Here is a 22,103-nt window from a genome sequence, read left to right on the forward strand (position 1 = left end):
GCCTAGGAACCCGAGACACGCGTGGATTTCGTATCGAGCAGCAGGTATTGCCGCTGAGGACCCTGGGGGGGGCCCTCTCTGACCCGCCCAAATAGGCCATTCAGTGATAGAAGGCGGCAGCTCGCGTGGCCCATTGGGCAGGACGGGTTTCCCCAAGGACGTTACCAATGTTTGACAGCTGAATAATGCTTCACAAGCGCCAATCTGCTATCGGGCAGCAGTAGGGGCGCTTCGCTGCTGGGTGTTCGTGCGCGTGCACAGGCGTGCACAGGCGTGAAGAGGCGTGGACGGCGTGGACGCCGCGGAGGGAGTGAGTTGTGCAGCTTGCTTGTGCTGGCGTGCTGGGGAAATAATGGGTGCTGCCCGGACGGCTTCGCTTTGCGTTTTATTGACAGCTCAGGGGGCAGCAAGTGGGTCGAGCGGTCAAAGTTGAGCTCGCTATGCTGCTTCCAGCGCCCCTGCCCACGGCTCGTTCCCAGTTAGGGACGCTGTCCGGGAGCGGCACAAGGTTGGCGGTTGGCCCCATGTGTCTCGCTCCTTGGGGGACGCGATCCCAGCGCCCCAACGTCTTTTTTATATGTCCCCCCGTTTGAGGATCGCCATCAGATACGACTTTAGGCACTGCGGTCGAGGCGTTCCCGCTGCCAATGGGACTGGCGTCCACCGCAGGAGCAGGGCTATCACCAATGCAGATCACGCGCCAGCCACTCTTGCTCGTTCGAGACTGCCATGGGCGCTGGAAAGGGTGATCGCATTGCCGTTCAAGGAGGGGAAACTAACGGCGATGGGGCCTTACCATGCCCTCCTCCCTTACCTTATCCAAGGGACAGCGGAAGGAACTTAAAGCCATGAGGCTTCCGGCCCCTCAGCTACTTTGGCCCCTTTCAAACACCTGGTCCAATCCCACGAATCACCGTCTAGTGCCATACGGGCATAAGCCAGAGCTCCGGTCCTCATCTACTTTTACCTCCCATGCCTGATTTGATGGCAGCAAGATCATCATTGATTCTATGCGCTTGAAACTTTACATTTTCTGTGTATCTTTAAATCTACCTGGCGGCCCGGACGAGGGAGAGATGCGTCGATGTCCATCACACACTCAATGACGATGGCAAACCTTAAGCCAGAAGATGGAGAGCATTCCATCTGGCATGGCTACAGCCACCAAGCTCCCAGCGTGTCCCATCCCCCCGCATTCGACTCGAACTATCACTCTCCCGCGTTGTCTATCCCGCACCATGGACGACCCCAGAAAGGGACTTACCGTTCTCTGGACATTCCGTCAATACATCCACGTCCTCGAGAGGGATCTGGGGTCATGACTGCATCACCACCGCCCTTGAACACCCACCACAGTTATCCATCGTTGAAGAGAGCCTTTCAAGGGGAAATACCGTATGGGGAAAGCGTGCAGGAGTTCAAGGACGAGATCGACGCACCGAAGCCCACGATCAGCCAAGACCACAGGTTGCTTTCTTTTGGTAAACTCCAGGAGAAGCACACCATCATCGACGGTCAAGGGCGAGTACAGCAAATCGAGTTGACAGCGCAGATCCACGGGATGTTCTTCTTATCGGAATTAGCAACACCAGCAGGAGAGAATCATCTAGTGCAGCCCGAGCTGACATGCTACCGACGAAACTTGTTCCAGATATCTGGAAGCGTCACTACACCACGAAGCGCCTTGTCAATAATTACTGAACACAACAATAGGATTCCCATCGTTTCATTGGAAGTCGTCATCTCCGCTACCGAGTCTGTTGACAACCACATCGTGAAGCTGATCGTTATCCCGTGGAAGACTCCCCCACCCAACTCACCCGAAATCCCAACAGGCCAGGAACATGAGCCTGCACCCATACCACTACTACCGCTCGACGAAGGCCCCGATGCAGATCCCGACTTCACGGTGTATCCGATTGCGTATCGGAGGTTGCAATTCAGGATTGCAACGGCAAACAACGGTCGAAGACGAGAGCTTCAACAGCACTTCACACTTCACCTCAACGTTGTGGGGACTTTGGCGAATAGTACGAAGTTGAATGTTTGTGAGACGGCTACCGCGCCAATTGTGGTCAGAGGTCGAAGTCCGAGAAACTTTCAGGCGAGAAAGGAGATTCCTCTTGCGGGGTCGTCCTCTTCTCGTGGGCAGCCTCCTGAGCTTCAGGTTGCTACAAACATTATGTCGAATACTGGCGGCCATGACGGAAAGAAGACGGCGAAGCCGCAAACGCTTGAGCTTCCAAGGTCACCTTTCACGTTCGATTCGAGCACACTTTCGGGATCTCCCTCTATGATTCGACAGTAAGTTCATATTCTCCTTGTTATACTATTGAATCTCCCTGCTTCGTTATAATACCAGAGCAGCGCTACACTCCCGCGCAATCCTTGTTGTGGAGAGAACCTTATTCTTTTTTTACGTACACTTGCTGACAGAACAAGGACTTATTCCTCGTGGAACGCAACTCAAACTCCAGATCACACCACGGCACCAAACACGCCAAACTACCCAGCGCCGTCAATAGGAATAGACAATTACCTGCAGGTCAACCAGTCAGATCCAAATCTCGCTCAGTCAAGCACGCATTCCTCAGCAACAAATCTTGCCCCCGGTCCACCGCCACTCCGTCAACAATACGCTTACCACCACCCTCCTTCCTCCGAACCACCCTCTTCCACCACCCTTCGCTTCATTGACAGCAACCCGCGACCCGCAAAATCCCCACGACACGTTGCGCCTCCAGAGGTCCCCTCAAACGCACCTCAAGCTTATTCCGAGTACTCGACCCGCTTCGCGGCTCCTTATAGCCAAGCACCCTCCGTAGCCATGCCCTCGCGGGCACCCGAGTACTTTCCCACCACGCAACAACATTCAATGACCATGAACCAGCCGTGGACCAGCGCGTCAGAAGGAGGAGGAGTCTACGGCACAAGTCAACCGCCCGGCGTCCATCAGTACGAGTTTCCAACCGAGCAGAGCCAGTACGTGAAACAAGAAGGAGAGGCACCTCACCCACCTATGCATTATACTTGGAATCTTCAACAGCAATGATCTGACCTTAATCCTAAACTCTAAAACCTAATTTCGAAATTTCGATACGACCCCTAGAACGATTTCCACGACGACACCGACACAGATACAGAATGACTTAAGACTTGCCTTGCTTTACCCGTTTCGAATCGACTCTCTACTTATTACTGTACCGGTACGCTTCTTAGGCCGTGCATGAGTCCGGCGCAGGGAATTTGCTTTTACTGATTTTGATGGAGATGAGGAGGTTGGATTGCTACTTACTAGAGAGCAGAGGGAAGAGGTAGAGTTGGTCGATGAGGGTTTGGAGTACGAAAGATATACACGCAGCACATACAGGATTGTAGGCGCAGGATGGCACTGGATGGAGGAAAAGCACGATACCCTACAGCAAACACTTTCACAATATACATGAATAAGACCGTCATTGACTTGCTGCGGATTTCTGCAAGAGGAATCTGTTTGAGGTGTCCTTGCCTTTATTGGAGTATATATGATTCTTCTACAAAGACCCAGAATCTACTACTATACTTCGGATAACTACAGATTGGTTGCTTCCCCTGTCGCAACATATCCCCAAGTTGAATTCCGAGAAAGGAACCTTCTCTCGTCTATTGCCAGCTAAATTTCCCTGCTCTAGAACAAATAAAAGTTGACACATTCAGAAACCACAATATCCTTCCTTTTCTTCGGAATCATGGGAAGCAAAAGGCCCATTTCCCGTAAAGGGTAGACTCCATCGAATCAGATCAGTTCCCCCACTCCAATTCCTGATTTTTGTTACTGGAAGCCCAAAATCTCTACTATTCGCATCTTGAATCCAAACCCCCCTTTTCACGCGCAACCGGTTTTCTACCAGTTTCAACGGCTAAAATCTCACCACGCGATTGGCCTTCCTCGGCGATATTCTGCTATTTCCCCTCGTCCCCTAATAATACCCGCAATTATTTCGCATGGCATAAGCCCTCCATCAAACTCGACAACCATCCCCTTCCTCCCGTTTTCTGCGCGGAAACCTTATCTATTGGTCGCGTTGTTCATTGGTCCGTCTTATGTTCGTGGCGAATGCCCCCTTTTCCCTGAGAACGCTTGCGATTTTCATGCCTTTGATGACTCGTCGGCTTTCAAAACGGACAATCCCCAGGAGATCACCCCAGCCACATTTTCCTCCAAAAATTGCGTGGTTTCAAGCAGAAACCGATCGAAATTGGGGCTGGGTCACTGAATTTCTGCTAGTAGTGTTTCAAGAAGAGATGTCATTTAATCCTCGCATCAGAGGATTTGCAGACCCGGTTTTCTCCCGGTTTCAACCCCTCCAAACCTCACCCCGCATTTCAAAAGCAAGACCTCCAAATCTGGTGAGCTCCTCGCTATCAACAAGTAATCATTTTATCCTTCATAGCATAAAAACCCTCATCAAAAACCCAATCTCGCAATGCCCCCCATTTTTCGCCACCCAATTCCCACGAAAGCAATGAAGAAATTTCCCCACACACCCCCGTGACCCCCCATCCCAGGAAATCGATATTGCGGCTTGCCCCCCCCCCCCCCCCCCCCCCCCCCCCCCCCCCCCCCCCTCGCCTCTCTTCCCATTCTCCAAAGAAAATAATCCTTCCGGCTACATGCATCCGGCCCCCAACCACCAATTTCTTCTTTTTGCACTCGGTAGCCGAATGAATGGGTGGACATAGCTTCTTAACCCCGGCCACTACAACCAGAGACAAGCAATCAGAATCCCGATATTAAGCGTAATCTTTGTTGAATTGTATATTTCGGAAAGGAAATTTGGGGGTTGGGGAGAGGGGGGGGGTCGAAAACGCCATTTTGGGCTGCTTTCAGCATGAGGGGAGATTCACCATGCGTAAATGTTTTCGCGGTTTATCATTTTTCAATGAGACAAAGGGATAATCACTGGCCTTGTATATATTCCAAGTCCAAAAAAAAGGGGGATCGGGCTTGAACACTTCGAGTTTATTTTCCCAAGGTCTATTTATCTATCCCATGCGCTATCACTATTGATAAAACTCTTTAGGCCGGATGCGGTGGTGATGGTGACCCCACGGTAAGGATTTGACCTTCTTATCGGGATTCGGAACTGCTTGGTTGGTGGAAGTTACCGGGAGGACGCAATCATAAGGCGTAGATCCACCGTGTCACTCATTTTCCGGCATTCGGCTCGGGAACGACGGTGAACAGAGTCTTTCATCTCCGCCTATAGCACAATCCTGCCATAGTGAGGATGATTCCAACAATGGAAATTGGCACCCCGACTGCGACTGCCACGGGAACGGTAGCTTCTCTTCTTGAAAGGGCTTCGTAAAGTTGGTCCCCTAGTGCCGGCATGAGGGTTGTGCTTTTCTCTGTGCCGTGTGATAATTCTTGATGGAGTGCTCGACTTAGTGTTGATCCGAGTGTTCTATCCCCTTAATGAGACCTCACTTGGTCGAGACTTAGTACTGACACGGGTTTTCAGTAAATGATTTTGGGATGCAGAATCCGAGTGGTGTTGTCGAAAGAGGTTAAAAACAAATATGAGATTTCTTGGCAGATTATATCGTATGGAACTGCGTAATAATGCATTGTGAATCAAACTTGTAATTTGACAAACAGCTTGATTGAGAGCTGCTTTACTTTAACCAAAAGGGTTCTGATTTATCACGCTATGAATGCAGTGCTAATTGGATTCATCGACGTCGTGGAGATGAGATATAAGTAAGTGGCCACAGAATTAATGTACTAAAGAACGGAAGTAAGCTATTTTGTGAAGAAGGTTGTTTCAGATTCCAATCTTTCCTTGGGAGTCTGACCGACCAACCACAGAGACTTGCGCCGAGAAGCCGAACCGGCGAACATAATTTTTATCCCGGCCCCCACAACGGTTCCTTCAGCCTCGCCGACCCCATTCCCTTCAATCTCGACGACAACCAGCTCCAGCTCCGCAGCCTCGCCCATCCACACCAGATTATCGGGACCCCAACTCTAGGCCCAGCTCCGCATATTTGTCCTTCTTTTAGCCTTGGAACCTGCAAACGCAATCCTTCAGCCCCCATCAAGATCCTTTCAGCTTCGTTCGCGATATCCAGATAGCAACGAAGAGAGAGAGGATGGATTTCGACCTCCCCAACGCAAAACGGTACCCCCCTCTTTGCCTTCCCTTCCTCCCCCCGTCCCTCCCTCTTCACCCACACACCACCAAGCTAAACACCCTCCAGCGTCCGCCGCTCCGAGCTCTTCTCACACTCCCAATCCTCAACCCCCGAACCAGAAGCAGCAGACCCCGCCTCCACCACCCTGCTGCAAGCCCGACTAGCCGCTCTCTACGGCCCCCTCGACACCCTTCCTGCCCCCTCCGCCCCTTCGAATCCTGCGAATCCTCCCCCCAAGCACAAAGCAGCCGCATCTCCGCACGCGCCGAACGGGGTTCGAGATCATGCAGACGCAGACGCAGACCCAGCGCAGGAAGGTGGAGATAAGGACGAAGAAGAGCACGCCTTCGAATTCCGCCTGTTCTCGGGGCCCTCCGCCTCCGCGCCACGGACACAGAAGATCGTACTAGACGACGAAGCCTCGGAGCTCGGGGAATGCGGGTTCATTCGTCGAGAACGAGACAGGGCATTCTACATTGCAGCAAAAGCAGAAGGCGAAGCGCGGGCTCAATTTCAATTCGCAGCTCTATCTGGAGAAGATGTTTTGCAAGGAATGAAGAGGAGGAATTGGGGGCTCGAGGTCCCGTGGAGGGTGAGGATTTTGCGGGGTACATCTCTGTCGGCTTTGGGACAGAAGGTGGAGGTGAGAGGTATAGTCACTGCACAATCTGCGGATGGGGCAAGTGAGAGGAGGAGGAAGCCAGGCAAGAAACGACGCGTGATTCTGCGGGAGCGGAAAAGGAAGATAGAGGCGCGGGAAGAGGCGAAGAGGAAGGAGAGGGAAGGCAAAGAGGAGGCTGAGCGGGAAAAACGGACGCGGAGGAATCGAGAGAAGAAGGTGAAGCGGAAGGTGAAGGAGAAGGCTTTGAAAGCCTGCAACCCTGAAGCTTCTGCCTCTGCCTCTGTTCCTGTCAACGATCAATCAGGCAGCGAATAATTAATCATCACTTAAGACGCTCTTGGAAAAAGGGATGGAGAGGAAGTTAGAGAAAGGACAATCAATTCTACCCTTATCCCCAGAAGTAATGGAAGGATCAGAAATGCAAGCGCGGCGCAAACCACGATCTATGCACGCGGAGCCCATGCTCGATGCCGGATAGGTAAAATGCAGAAACGCGAATGCCAATGCAGAACTAGGAATTTTTACAGCGAGAAACTTCCTGCAATACCCGAATCCAGTCCCGATCCAACCTCATATCCATCCAGACTTCGTCTCTCATTCATTCATTCTCCTCCCTCCACGGACGCTCAAACATCATACATCTTCCCCCTCGCTTCCAACGCCCCTTTGATAGCATCACAGCTATCCTTCGCATCCCCAAACAGCATCTTGGTGCCGGGCATATAGAACATCGGGTTCGGGACGTCCGCATACCCACTCGACATACCGCGCTTCATGACGATAACCTGCTTGCTCTTCCACGCGTGCAGCACGGGCATGCCGGCGATGGAGGAGCCGGGCTCCAGGGCGATCGGGTTCACGGTGTCGTTGGCGCCGATGACGAGGGTTACGTCGGTGTCGGAGAAGTCGTCGTTGATCTCGTCCATTTCGAGGACAACTGCGAGGGTTAGGGGGGGAATTTCAAAGGAAAGATTGTGTGAGCGGGGGTTGAGGCGGGGCGGACTTACTATCATATGGCACGCTGGCTTCTGCGAGTAGCACATTGCATTGTCCAGGCATACGTCCTGCAACAGGATGAATAGCAAAGCGAACATTGACACCCTTATGCTTCAGCATCCTCGTGATATCACTAATTGCGTACTGGGCTTTTGCAACTGCCATGCCGTAACCCACCACAATTATCACGCTCTCGGCTGTGGCCAGAGCATCAGCTGTTTCGTCGACCGTGGTCTTTGTGATCTGTCCCTCGATCTTGTATTCGCTGTTATCGGTCGGTGCTATACCGCCGAAGAGGACGTTTGTTAGGCCGCGATTCATGGCGACGCACATGATGTACGAGAGAATGGAACCGGAGACACCGATGAGGGCGCCTACGGTGGTGAGGAGCGGGTTGTCGAGCATGAAACCCTCAGCGACGAGAGCGAATCCAGAGTATGCATTGAGGACGGTGATAACGACGGCTAGAGTGTGTCAGCCGACTCTTAAAGAGGGGGTAAAGAGGACGCACGCATGTCAGCGCCACCGATAGCGGCAGTGGTAGTATAACCTTTCAAGAAACTGAGGATGGCATTTCCAGAAAGACATGCAGCAGCAATGATTGGTGATCCAGGTGCCATTGCGAGGAAGGTGCCCATGGTAGCAACATTAAGGCCAAGAAGGGAAGAATTGAGGAAGTGTCGTGGGCCAGGGATTCTGATTGGCTTTGAGGACATGCGACCTGCAAGCTTGAGGAAAGCCACAACCGAGCCGGTGAAGGTTACACCGCCTAAACGAATGAGCAAAGCTTCTAGAAGGACGGAACAGGAGCTTACCAATCAGGACGCCCAGGTATCCGGCTACCATATGCAAGGTGGAGATATCTGCTCCCCCAATATGTGCCATCACACTACCGAAACTGGTCAAGACGGCTGCTAGACCGACGACTGAATGCAGTGCGGCCACTGTCTGAGGCAAATCAGTTGCAGTTGTTCTACGACCAATGATCAGACCTAAATGTGTTAGTTGCTGCCAGGCAAATTGTGATCACATTGCCCACCAATAATAGCCCCAATGCCAGCGACTCCTCCAAATTGAGCCAAAACCGCAGGAGGAAACCCAACAGCAGCCAAAGATGCAAGAATACCAGAGCTGACACCTAATATGCCGAGGATGTTTCCCTGACGAGCGGTAGCTTGAGAAGCTAGGCCGGACAGAGAGCCAATGCAAAGAAGAGAGCTTGCGAGGTATCCGGCTTGAACAAGACCAGCCATACCAGTGCTTGCGGCGGCAATGTATCCTCCGGTGAAGAGAACACCAGGAACAGCATACAGCCATGGATACTCAGGTGGATCAGTTGGGCCTGTCAATGTCAGAGAAGTCATTCAAGGATTCCGCCGCAACTCACGCTTGAACATATCCAACATTCGCTTCGTAATGACGAATCCTCCCGAAACGTTTACGAAGGCCAACAGGACTGACAGAGCTCCAAGGACTTGGGGGATAGTATGCGGGAGAATACCGCCACCCATGATGAAGAAACCTCCAACACCGACCATTCCTAAAGATTCAGTTAGTCTTGGCCCAACTCACGGAAAAGGTATTCTCACCAGAAATGGCATTGGTGACACTCATGAGCGGCGAATGCAGAGCAGGGACTACACCCCAGACAGTGCGGTATCCGATGAGACCCGCCAGCGCGAATGTGAAGAAGTTGCCCATAAAAATTGGTCCTGTGGCTTTACCCAACGCAAGAGCAAGTCCCATTCCACCTGTCACTGTGGCCACTTCTCGTGTGGTCTTCTGCCATGGCGTAACAGCAACAACTTCAGGAGCCTTGGTATCGTGTGCAGGGTTGACGGGGCGTGGTGGTGGAGGAGCTGGCCGTGGAGCTGTTGGCACAATGTCTCCTTTGTAGGTGACGATCGAGCCTCGAATAACCTCATCTTTCAAGTCAACTCCGAAGTTTTTCTCTTCTGGTGCCATTGAAAGGAGGAATTTGGTGATGTTGTTCGAATACAGTGTTGAAGACTGGGTCGGAAGTCGTGATGGGAGGTCAGTGTATCCTGGATTATGATTAGGCGGATCTGAAAGGTAGCTAGAACTAGACAAACCAATAACAGTAACACCATTGTGCTCAACCAACTGTCCTGGTACTGTAGCCACGCAGTTCCCACCGTTCTCAGCAGCAAGATCAACGACCACGCTTCCAGTTTTCATGGCAGCAAGCATCTGGGAACTACGATCAGATGACAACAGGCAGAATACATTCATTCAAGCTTACCTCTTCCGTGATCAGCTTCGGGGCAGGTCTCCCTGGGATCAGCGCTGTAGTGATTACAATGTCTACTTCGCGGCACTGCTCCAAAAAGAGTTTCATTTCGGCTTCGATGAATTCTTTTGACATCTCCTTTGCATATCCTCCAGCTCCCGAGCCGTCTTCTTCGATTTCTACTTCAATGAATTCGGCCCCAAGTGACTGTACTTGTTCTCGAGCTGCTGGTCGGGTATCAAAGCCTCTGACAATGGCTCCCAAGCGTTTTGCCTATGGATGTTCACAAATGATTTAGGGGGACTTGGAGGAAGTACCTACTGTTGCAATTGCACTCAACCCTGCAACGCCAGCTCCAATGACGAGAACTTTACATGGCGGGATCTGAATACGTGTGAGAGATGGAAAAGATTAAGTTAGTGAACTGTTTACCTTGCTGTGAAGCATTATTAGCGCGATTCTACTCTCTGATTTGGAAAACTTACCCAGCTGCAGTTACTTGCCCAGTCATAAACCTCCCAAAATGATTAGACGCCTCCAGAACAGCTCTGTACCCCGCGATATTGGCCATTGAGCTGCATGTCACGTGATCAGTCCCCTCTTTCACATGCTGAACAGCCGAAACCTACCTCAGTGCATCAAACACCTGAGCCCTCGAGATTCTAGGAATCATATCCATAGCAAAGCTGGTGGTCCCACTGTTCGCCAATTTCTCCACCACCTTCTTGTTCTGCGCCGGATACACAAACGATATAATCGTCGACCCAGGTTTCAATTGATCAACCTCGCTCATCTGGCCATCGAAACTGGGTGCCCTGACCTTGAGCAGGATGTCGCTTTCAGACCAGATGGTCTTGCTCTCTCCCAGTGTCACGCCTGCCGCCTCGTAGGCCTTGTCGGTGAATTGTGCTTCAGCGCCTGCACCGCGCTGGACCAGGACGCGCTTGAAGCCCTTCTTGAGCAACAACGAGGCATTTTGTGGGGTAATGGCTACGCGCCGCTCGTTGGGGTAGGTCTCGCGGACGACTCCAATTGTAAGGTCTGCGTAGGGAATCGAAGTTACAGGAGGGACGTAATCGGGAGGAGCTGCAGTGTCGCTTTCGTGTCTTGCTGGGAGGATCCTCGAGACGCGTGGACGGAGCTCCTTTCGCTGCTCATTCCACTTCTGCGACGGACGGTAGAGCGGTCGAACGTGACGAGCTGGAGGGAGCACAGTTAGATAATGGTATTAGATAATAGTACCTGGACCTTCTCTCGGCTTGCTGACATACCTAGAAGCCCAAGGTTGGAGCGCCGTGACAGACGAGCAGCAGAATGTATGCCAGCTCGACACTGGCCTAGTGTCGGCCGCATTGTCGACGAGTTTATCATGGTCGAAACAGGCGTGTGGTCCTCGCAGTCGACGCCGTGGAGCCGCGAGGGAGTGCGAGCATCGGCCAAACAATCGAGGCTCGCGTCGAGGACGAGGCCAGTCAGTCAGTCAGTCAGTCAGTTCACCTCGCTGCTCGGGGTCCAAAATGTAGGGAAAGGTCACGGTTGCACACCGATGGGACGAGTGCAAGCAGTGAGTGAATGTGTACACAGTAAAGTCGCGCATTTGATTAGATTAGTAGAGCCGGCGGCGGCGTGTTTGAGCCTTTTGCCAAGGGTCGCCGCGCCTGCTTTCAGCTGCAGCTTCCTCTTCCATTCGTGGGGTGCGCGTGCGAGTGCGAAGGGCGGGACAGGCAGAACGGGAGCGGGACACGGCCGCTGACCTGACCTGAGTGAGGCGTGTGGGGTTTTGCGGAGCGGTGCGAGGGGCGCGAGGGGTGCGGGGGAAGCTGAGAGTCTGAGACCGAGCAAGTCCACCACTGCTGGCTCCACGGTGAAACTCTTACTGTAGAATCGCCGAACGGTCAAGCGCATGGTTCAGACAGGCAGCTGCTCTGAGGGAAGGCCAGAAGAACTGAACTAGAAATCGCCGAGTTCTCGAATGCTCCTGCATCCCACCCAGAGCAGCGGCGATGTGGCGGCGGGTAAGTCCAGACAGATGCAGGTTCAAGAGGCGTGCATAAGAGGAGCCGCCCGCATTCGACGATGTGACTCGGGGAGTGTTTCATCCGAGTTTGGATGAATTGGAAACGTTTTCACATTATGTTTAGCTGCCGAGTGGTCGAATGGGGAGCCTCCTATGTGCATGGGGGGTACAAGAAGGTGCACGTGACGTGAGGTCTCACCTCACTATAACTATCGAAGATAAATCTCCTCTGAGGTAGCTCTTTCATAATACACGAGACCACTGTAGTGCTTCGTTGATCGTTCTGTCGGTTTGAACGGTCTTCTAAGCACAGGCTGCCACGTGATAGCCCCTGGAAAGGTCTCGCTTCATCTCGCTTGTTGTATTTCCTCCCCTTTGTCATGCACGAACACCTGTATAACGGACAGAAAAGGGGGCGCCGTTTTTTATATTCTGAGGCAAACTAGATAAGTAATTGCTACCAATTCGAATGTTTTCCTATCCAATTGCACTTTCAAATTTATACATTTAGAAAGACTGTAAGGTTCTAGAAAGATTTGAAGGTCATCGTTTACTGATGTCCCCCTTAAATGATCATGTTGATGATTAGCACCTCTGTATTTACCCACCATAGCCTGTCTCAATAAATCCTCTTTTAAATTGAACGATCTTCTCAATCTTGTAACTATATATATTACCTAATGCGAATGTGCTCGATGAGTTTTCGTGTCGCTTCTTGCCAGTCTAGCAATTTCGCCGTTCATAATTCCCTCCACATAGCAGCTCCCAACAAGATTGTAGTACCGGAACTCGCCATCTGAACGCAAAACATATGGCACCTTTGCGCCGAACAGGATGGCAATTTTGTCACCTTTCCTGCTCGTCCTTGGCACCAAACCAAAAGAGCCCTTGTAAGAGAAACTGCTATGTTCCAATGGTTTGTTTTCCAGCCGCGATCTTCAGCGGCAGTCAGTACTTTGTTCTGATCTCTTCTCGCGGGAGATGATAAATCCCAGCAATTCCCTGGAAGTATTTCGAGACTTCTTCCCTCCCAGCCCAAACGTTAAGCGTGCTGAATTCAAGCTCACCCGTCTTGGTCGTCCAATTGCTGCTTTCCGATTTCGCGCTGCCTCCTCAAAGCGCCTTTTGCCAGGGAATGTTTTAAAGCTTCTTGCGGTTCTGGTCGATGATATATGTGAACTGGGCGCTAGCCGGGAAGAACTGAGGCAAGGCGCAAACTATATGCAGGTCATTTCAGCGCTTGGCAACTGGATTATTTCAAACGATCGACCGGGGCGTTCAGTTTATTAAGGACACCCCTAAGAAGTATGACTAGGAGTGGAACTGAAGAGACATCTCGCCATTGACCTCTCCATACCGTTTGTAAGATTACACGCGGCGTTTGGATTCTGGATTTGACATCCCAACTTCGGAGCTAGATACGCCCATCTAGTGAGCGTTTTGCCTAGCTTTTAAGCCCTTCTCTGTGTACAGTGTATCAAAAAAATAATCAAGGTAATTAATTGTATTTAATTAAATCAAGTAAATAATTAATTATAATTTGATTATCGACTTTCAAAAAAAATTAATTATTAGAAAAATTATAATTAAATATAATTAATTATTTCTAATTATCACGTGAAACCCATATAAAAGTTATATAAGTAATAAATTCTCTTCTTTTTCTTTAAATAATATACGACTAAAGCATAAAGAGAGTAAAGGTTAATTGATTTCCAAAGAAGAGAGAAGGAAAGCAAGGTAATATATATGTGAATTATTTGCTCCGGATATCACATGACCGCACCCACGTGACTAGAGAAGTCAAAACCCTTCTTATAGTACTTATTTACAAAGATAAGTAAAGCGAGTAAAGGCGGGATACTAGCTATTAAGCCTATAATAGTAAGGCGATATCTAAATTAGGGTAAAATACGCTTTACTTTTGCGTTATAATACTTATATTATCTTTATAGTTATATATAGTAACACGTGACCCAGTAATTAATTATATTTAATTAAATTAAGCAAATAACTAATTATAATTTGATTACTACGATTCTGACTTAATTTAATTTGATTACCGGCCAATAATTATAATTAATTAAATTATTTGACACACTGTCTGTGTACCATATCATTACCATTGGCCGCATGATGTCGTATCGCATTTGTAATCCATTTCTAGTAATTAACGAATCCGAATCCCTGGCCTCCAAGTGCTCCTTCTTTGTGGTCTGCACAACACATATTGAAATGGAAAATGTTGCATCTAGATCTTGACCTTAATCTTAAAACCGACCTGGACGGCTCTCGAAAGGACAGCGAAAATAGTCCCAAACAGTAATGCAACGCCCGTGAAAATAATGAGTCCCGAGTATCCACCATGCTGATCATTCTGTATCGCTCCTCCGATGGGACTTCCGATAAGTACACCAATAGACGAGAACGCATATAAAGCACCACTTCGGGCACCCAACTGGCTAATATGTCCGAGCTTGGCCACCATGGCGGGAATAATTGATAGTGTACAGCCAGATGCAAATCCATACATAATCGCATACATGATGATGGGAGCATTTGAAGCCGCGGGTAACCAGAGGGCGAGAGTCATGATTGCACCAAATGCTGAGAGGACAATCATGACGTTGAAGACACCGAAAGTATCGCCGGCATGAGCCGGGAGAATGCGACCCAATGTCCTATTCCGCGTGTTAGTACGATTAAGATTTGATTTGACTCTGTGGCAGCACTCACGATACCCCGTTCAGTATTGGGACCAAGTAGCTCGCCAAATTTGTTGACATCCCCGACGCTTCTCCTTGGACGATGAGGAAATTGAAAGGAAGGAATCCGCCCAAGTAGATGAAGAAAGCCGCAAGTGCGAGTAGTAGGAAAGGCCTTTCCATGAAAGGCCTCACCAATTCCATGAAGTGGAATGGTCGACGAGCCGGCGGAAGGTGGGATTTGATGGTAAGATTGGCAATAATAAGGAGACCCAGGAACAGGAACGCGACGGCTCGCATCGTCCACCCAAAGCCAATTTTGGGTATTAAGTGCTGAACCATGATAGGCAGCACAACGCCACCAATGCTCGATCCAGAGAGCATGACGCCAAACGCAAGGGCGCGATGTCTAAGGAACCAAGTGCCACAAGCCGCAATAACTAAAGCGAATGTAAGACAGGATTCTCTAGTATGGGCTAGAGACGGACGTACCCGGGTAGAAGAGAAAGCAGCATCCAAGTCCACTGCATACACTTTGTGCAAGAAAAAACTGGTAGTATTCTGTCGAAATCGAAGTCATCATTAACCCAAAGATGTGCAGAAAAGAGCCAAGCAAGATAGGAATCTGTGGTCCAAGTTCGTCTGCCATTTTTCCAGCAATAAAACCCTAGAAGTGAAGAGTCAATATCATGAAAGAGTCGAAACACTTTTGCTCGACATACTGGGGCGAATAACATGAACGACTGGGTTGAAGGGATCCAGGCAATAGTACTCGAGGAGTATTGTTTCAACTGATTTTTCTCATAATAATTCTGGAAGACGCCAATACCTTTGTGATGTTAGCCACTCGTGCTGCTTTGAGATCTAGACCGGTACTCACAATTGATCCAGCCAAAACTACAGAATACAGCACAGAATCCTCCCACAACCACCGACCAAGCTTGAAACCCACCATCGGGGAAGTCATCGGGATTGGGTCTAGTCAATTCTGTTTTCAATTTTGTCCCGAGCTCTGGTCGCGGTTCTGGCTCTGGTTCTGGTTCTGGTTCTCGCTTGGGTATGGAATCTTTCGCAATATCCACAAGTGAGTACTCTGATTGAACCATGGGGAGATTGGGATCACGATGGAGTGTGGTTTCAGACGAATAGTCCATGGTACATAGACATGAAAACAGCAACGCCACAATCAATAGAATGAATAAGGAGAGAGTAAAATCTACAAACTTTGCATTCTGTCCTCAGAGAAAAGAAACGACCTCTATATATACACATACAGCAGTAGACATTAGGGAATCATAGCGGAACTCTTTGGGTTGATGGATATGCAAAGATGACAGATGAAAGAATCCCTGGCGACATGCTCGCGGAAGTTTTCTCGAGTAAGTTAGATGGACACAGCTAGCCGTAATTCCGATGGACTCACTCTATCTCGGGATTACAAATATCGGAAGCTGCGGAGATACTGATAAGCCCGAGACTGGGGCGGATCTCGCGAGCCGCTTGGCGAATATTGCGGCTTGCCCCCTCGCTTCCCATCCTCCAAAAAAAAAAAAAATCCTTCCGGCTCCATGCATCCTTGCGAACCTTGTCCTTGCGTCGCAAAATGGTTCCAAATTAGGATCGGGGTCCAATGCCCGTCAGCAATTTTTCAACCTCTGTGAACTGCGACGTCAAACTACGACAATCTTGCAAGTACTGTGGTCAACATTCGATTTCTAAATTCTAAACCTCACATCACGACTCCAAACATCATGGTAGCTAGACTCCGAGTTCCAGTCCATTCTATATTTTTCAACTCAACGATGCATGTGTCATTGCTGACCGTTCGATCTTCACCCAAAGGTTGGGGAAGTAGAGAAATCCCGGGCTTGTCACGACTGCAAAAGACGTAGAGTCAAAGTGAGATACGGGTACTCCATATCTTCTACTCGTACTAACCTCCGCTGTAGTGTGATTACCGAAAACCAATGTGTTTAAGATGTGAGAAGGCCGAAATTGATTGCAAGGGCTACGAACGCGATACAATATTTGTGAACCGAACTCCTGGGAATCTCTCAACGGTGCTAAGCCGGAACAGCCTTAACACCCATGTTCCTAGGAGTTTTGATGAGGATCTGCAGGCGCTCAAATCGCAAATTCGGGAGCTAGAGGGTTCGCGGACACAATTTCGACTCCAAGCCTTGGAACTCTTGAAGAAGCTATACCTACCTCAGCCGAGCCTAGCCAGCATAAGAGAATCGTCTCTATACTCCTGGCTTCCAACTGTTTGTGAACTTGAGGGAGAAAGTCATGCTCTCGACCATTCTCTCCTCACATTCTGTGTGGTACAAGTCGCTGTCACAAAAATGGGCAGCGCTTGTGTTGACGAGGCATTACAAGTCTATAACGAAGCCCTTCAAAAGCTGCTTGTGGAAATTGAAGATTTTGGCGCCGGACAAAGTAACGAGATTTTAGCTGCTATTTCTGTGCTTTCCACTTCCGAAGTATTTCTCTCGTGCCAATCATTTTTGTACACAAAACTCACCAAGATTAGCTATTCGTTTGCTCTACAGATCATGCCTGGCGTGCTCATGCTCAGGGCATATCAGAAATCTTGCGTATTCGAAGTGGCATGAACTCTCCCACGCCAATCTGCCGGAGCTTCTGCACACGTATTCGAGTCCTCCTTGTACATCTGCCGATTTCTTTTTAAGGTTTCCACGCTGACCAGGTTTATAGCTGATGGAAGCCCTTTCAGACCGTCGTACTAGATCGATGACAATCTACCATTGTCACCAGCTCAGCCAACTCATGTCTATGAGCAGCGAACACGATTCATTTCACGAACTGATTGACGTTGCTTGCGAAGTACCTGCCCTTCTTGAAGAATCGGACATACTCACTGCTAGTCGCAATGTAATGCCCGAGCAATGGAATGCAAGCCCTTTCAAGGCCTCCTTTGCCGTACTCGAGAAGCTCCATGATCGTCACCAGAAATATAGAGCTAAAACCGGAACACCGCTATATTGGGCCATGCCATCAGGTGTGGAGAACCCAGCAGATGACCCCTACAATAACAAATTGTTCCCTTTTGCTCTCCAATTTAAATCCTTGGAAACCGCGGGTCAAGTGGTCCTCTGGTGGGCAATAATATTACAGGTTTTGTGCAGTATGATAGATCTCTATCAACACTTTTTCGGCAGCTCTGCCCCTTCATCGGCATTTGACCAGTCAAAGTCTGGGGATCTTAGGGGGCCGGAATCTCGTTTGAACTCGAGGTTTCCTACGATGTCTTCAGTCAAAGACGAAGCCCACAAGCTGGCCCGTTATCTCTGTCAATCTATCGAATACTGTCACAAAATCGAGCATGGAACTTTCGGCCCTCAAGTGACGACCTACGCGCAGTGGGTCTTGAAATCTTACTTTCGACAATTTCATTATGAGCGTGAGCTTGTCTGGTGTTTGAATATCAAGAACATGAGAGGACCTGGGTTCCGTCACGGTATTGAGTTGATGGGGTTTCAGGATTGACTGAATAGCTTTTTGGAATGGCCTCACAAGGCCATGAGGGTGCATTCCATTTGTCGATGAACTGCGCAATGTGCAGTTGGAATCTCATGACTCAACGGCCACCAGCGGAGCTTATCCGAGACAACGATCGCCAACCAGCATGCTACACAGTAGCCTACACTAAAAAACCCGGCGTAGGATAACGTGTTGAAACCAAAACCAAACCACACTATGTTATCACGTTGGCAACTACCCACAGGAGATACCGAACCAGAGGAAACAATGAAATGGTAGTCAACCATCTCTCAATTTGTTCAGCGAGTACTAGTCCAATGTGGTGCGGGTAATGGTATTGTCATTTTGTTATCAGACACACAATCGCATGCCATGATTCCTCGGATTAACGTTGCTCGCATGTAATTCAGACAATTAAGTTTTTTTGGTGCAGGTTGTCAACGCAATGCGAGTCCTCCATAAAATGCTACAACATAAAAGAAAGAAAAGAGCTGCTCTTTGATGGATCATTAGAGCATAGAGTGCTACTCTATGCTTGTGATATTCAAAAGTCTTCGGACAATTTGGAGTAGTCGATGGGCGGCTGTACAGAACACCGGATGGATGACGGAGGATCATAACAGCGAGAATTGATTGACAGCCGAGAGTTTAATAAGCAGTCTTCTACTAGAGACTCTGCCATAAGGACCAGCAAGCTTTAGATTCAGTCTCTATGGCATAACTTACCCAAGTACTTTCTGAAAGGCATCGAGTCTTCGAGGCTAATTAAAGTAATTAATAACATCCCTAGATTATTATATTTGCTATTTCACGATTATAAGTAATATAAGTATAGTAATTATTTATCTTATTTAAAGGCAATTCAAATACTTTTTATAAAAGTAATATATTACTATAAATTTTAAAAGCTATCTAGAAAGCAAATCGGGCTATAATATAATTATTATATTTATAGATTACTTATCCAAATACCTAATTATAATTCTTATATAAGATATAATTATAGCCAAATAACTAGTATCTCTATTTTTACTTTATATAATATACTAAATATGTATTTCAGAAATAATTATATTAAATTAGGAACCCTAATTTATATCCGATTTTTAAAGCGAATTCTATACGAGAATGAGTATTAAGCTTAAGTTCTTAATAGCTAATTACTCTTAAATAGATAAATAAACGGAAATTATTAATTAGTATTTTAATTAGAGATTATATCTATATATTAACTACTATTAGAATAACTGAAATAAATAGGTTATTATAATTAATTATTAATAAGTCTTTCTTTAGTATAAAGCTATTAGCTAGTTCCTATTTATAACTAAAAAGAGCTATAAGCCTTATATTTTTCTGGATTAGAACTCTTCTATTAAAGTTAGTTTATCTAAAAAGAAGCTAAATAGAAATAAAGCTAAAGTATTAGTAAATTAATTATATAAATTATAGTAATTTATTTAAGGTTATATAGAGCAAGTATAGGAATAATATATAATATAAACTAATAAATACTACTATCTAATTGATTTTAAAGTCAGGAATAAAGTATAGGTTACTATAAAGTACTAGAAATCCGATTATCCGAGCCAGAAGTTAGGGAACTTAAATAGAAAGCCTATTTGAGATTCTAGAATGGTATAATTACTTGTTTTTTCTAAAGCTACCGGAAATTATAAAAATATATCTAGTTTTTTATATAGAGAAGCTATAAAAGAATTCTTAGAATTCTTTACTAGGTTAAGCAAATCCGGAACTATTTCTATTAATACTAGAAAATAGCAAATAAGAATATAGTATTAAACGGGTTATTATAATTAAGCTAGTAAAAAATAAGCTAAAGTATAGAATCTAGTAAGTTAGTTGAAATAAGAATCTAGTATAGTATCTAGCTTTAGTACTAAATAATAGCCCCCTGGTTTTATAGAGCTTCTATAATAATAATATTAATATACCAGAATCTCTATAAAATCTGTAATACTAGCTAGACTATATAAAAAATAATACTTATCCAGAACTATATAGAAATAATAATAAATTCTTCTAAGTTATATATTAAAGGCACTTGCCTTTTATATATAATATTTATATCCGAGATACTAGTTCATTTTAGGAAAGAGAATAGTATGAAATTAAATGAATTAATAGCTTTTATAAAGCTCGAAAATAAGCTTATTCTAAAAGAAGAAATAATATTATAATTTATTAGATATTCAGATACTTAACCAGATATTAAATGCCTTCTAGATATATATAATATGGCTGCTTTATTAGAGAAGTATACTTGGAATATACTAGAGATATTTAGAAAACTAAGCCCCTTTGGAACTAGTATACTATAGGATATATATACTTCCTTATAGCCTCCTATATTCTAGTTTTCCCTTTTTTAGCTTTAAATCGTTTTTATAAGGGACCTTTTACCTTATTTTCCAAGCCCAAAATATTATACTTTGTAATAATAATTAATTACTAAGAAAATAGTTTTAGGGCTAAAAGAAGTTAGTTTTAAAAAATAATTAAGTTAAATAATTAAATAACTAATTACTTATTAATTAATAAGAACTAGAGTTTTTTTTCTTTGAACTACTAAATACTTTTTTATAAAATTAATAAATAATTTCCCCTTTTAATATAGAATAAATTAATTTTATTATAGGCTAATAAATACTTCTTTAGTATAATTAATTCTATTTTCTAATTTATAAGTATTAACTAATTAATATTAGTTTACTAGTAATATATAATACTATTATATAATTATAAAATATTATTTATATAAGTTAATAAAGTAATTAATTCTAGAAGTAGGAATTATAGTATTATAATATTAATATGCTTTCCCTAAATCTGCTAAGCCTAATTTGGACTAGTCTATAGGAAGAGCCGCGCATGTGACGCGAGGTTACATGTTCATGTCCCGTTGCCTCCGAGTCACATGACTACGTCACATGACTCCCGGGACACCAGGTGTACCAACAGTTAGAAACACCTCGTGCAATGTGACGAGAGCGCCAGAGGCTCTCATAATTAAGTATAAAGCGCTTGGTTCAGGTGCCCCATACCCCGGACCATCCACTGTCCGGTCGTGTCTTGTGTCAGAAGACCTTTCAGACTCCAAGCCATCCCATTCGATATCGATATCACCTCTAGCCTCCTATCCACATTTATTTTACTTCCAGGTATCTTTGGCCACTTACGAAGTCAATGTCTACTTCTCGGAATCATAGCTCACCATCTTGCCAACTCATTTCTTGGTACTACAATGCCTGACATCCTTCCTGCGAATTTTATCCCTGCCTCATCTACCCCGGCTAGAAACACTTTCATCACAGAGCGCTGTTGAAAATCAGGGGCTGTGCACCATATGGCCCACTTTTAAGTGGAGTCGTAATTTCCAGAGTTTTAAGGAAGCTGAGCTTCCATAGAAAAACACAACAATTCAAGCTTCATTTCAACAAGCGCGAAGGTCAACAACTCATTATAGGGACTATAAGCACTACAAATTCGTCTACAGACCTATACTTGCCAGGCTTCAGCCTTTTAGATTTTAATACTGTCCAAATGCTGTAACTTCCAGATTAGGCAGTTTTAGCAAGGATATGATGTTGACGCGGTGCAAGTAGGGTACAGTATACAGTACATAGTATTTATCCAGCACTTCGTTCCATTGTATAATACAAAACACAGTGCAATAGACACCTACCAAGCCTCCCTTTCCTTGAGAGGCCTAATTTTAAACTTTTAATCGTAAAATAAGGAATTCTTTTTTGGCCAGGCTTTACGCCTTGGCGTGCGTACATTAATTGACTTTATTATACCTTGATTTTT

The 22,103-nt window shown here is 46.5% G+C and overlaps 5 protein-coding genes across 5 annotated transcripts; 3 read left to right on the top strand and 2 right to left on the bottom strand.

Annotated features, from left to right (window-relative positions):
- Nucleotides 1-1,108: 1,108 nt before the first annotated feature.
- Nucleotides 1,109-3,052, top strand: K444DRAFT_549244 (p53-like transcription factor; the record flags this gene model as incomplete). The annotated part of the gene is made up of 2 exons (XM_024876438.1): nucleotides 1,109-2,304; nucleotides 2,437-3,052. The coding sequence occupies 2 exons, from the start codon at nucleotides 1,109-1,111 to the stop codon at nucleotides 3,050-3,052; spliced, it is 1,812 nt and encodes a 603-aa protein (XP_024726364.1).
- A 2,641-nt stretch (nucleotides 3,053-5,693) lies between these two features.
- On the top strand, nucleotides 5,694-7,114 carry K444DRAFT_671066 (uncharacterized protein; the record flags this gene model as incomplete). Its single annotated transcript, XM_024887706.1, has 2 exons — nucleotides 5,694-5,743; nucleotides 6,244-7,114. The coding sequence occupies 2 exons, from the start codon at nucleotides 5,694-5,696 to the stop codon at nucleotides 7,112-7,114; spliced, it is 921 nt and encodes a 306-aa protein (XP_024726365.1).
- Nucleotides 7,115-7,425: 311 nt separating this feature from the next.
- Nucleotides 7,426-11,417, bottom strand: K444DRAFT_549418 (NAD(P) transhydrogenase, alpha chain; the record flags this gene model as incomplete). Its single annotated transcript, XM_024876456.1, has 14 exons — nucleotides 7,426-7,736; nucleotides 7,807-8,259; nucleotides 8,307-8,564; nucleotides 8,611-8,787; nucleotides 8,835-9,137; nucleotides 9,183-9,335; nucleotides 9,385-9,840; nucleotides 9,889-10,006; nucleotides 10,059-10,319; nucleotides 10,368-10,430; nucleotides 10,479-10,482; nucleotides 10,532-10,621; nucleotides 10,676-11,132; nucleotides 11,318-11,417. The coding sequence occupies 14 exons, from the start codon at nucleotides 11,415-11,417 to the stop codon at nucleotides 7,426-7,428; spliced, it is 3,204 nt and encodes a 1,067-aa protein (XP_024726366.1).
- A 2,897-nt stretch (nucleotides 11,418-14,314) lies between these two features.
- On the bottom strand, nucleotides 14,315-15,874 carry K444DRAFT_649045 (monocarboxylate permease-like protein; the record flags this gene model as incomplete). Its single annotated transcript, XM_024885532.1, has 5 exons — nucleotides 14,315-14,744; nucleotides 14,800-15,208; nucleotides 15,261-15,435; nucleotides 15,491-15,597; nucleotides 15,649-15,874. 5 exons carry the CDS (start codon nucleotides 15,872-15,874, stop codon nucleotides 14,315-14,317), a joined length of 1,347 nt encoding a protein of 448 aa, XP_024726367.1.
- A 535-nt stretch (nucleotides 15,875-16,409) lies between these two features.
- On the top strand, nucleotides 16,410-18,601 carry K444DRAFT_623019 (uncharacterized protein). The gene is made up of 5 exons (XM_024882215.1): nucleotides 16,410-16,522; nucleotides 16,611-16,667; nucleotides 16,718-17,251; nucleotides 17,302-17,436; nucleotides 17,487-18,601. The coding sequence occupies exons 1-5, from the start codon at nucleotides 16,520-16,522 to the stop codon at nucleotides 18,276-18,278; spliced, it is 1,521 nt and encodes a 506-aa protein (XP_024726368.1). The 5' UTR covers nucleotides 16,410-16,519; the 3' UTR covers nucleotides 18,279-18,601.
- The last annotated feature ends 3,502 nt before the right edge of the window (nucleotides 18,602-22,103 follow it).

Source organism: Hyaloscypha bicolor, assembly GCF_002865645.1.
Source record: "Hyaloscypha bicolor E unplaced genomic scaffold K444scaffold_191, whole genome shotgun sequence".
NCBI classification, from domain to species: domain Eukaryota; kingdom Fungi; phylum Ascomycota; class Leotiomycetes; order Helotiales; family Hyaloscyphaceae; genus Hyaloscypha; species Hyaloscypha bicolor.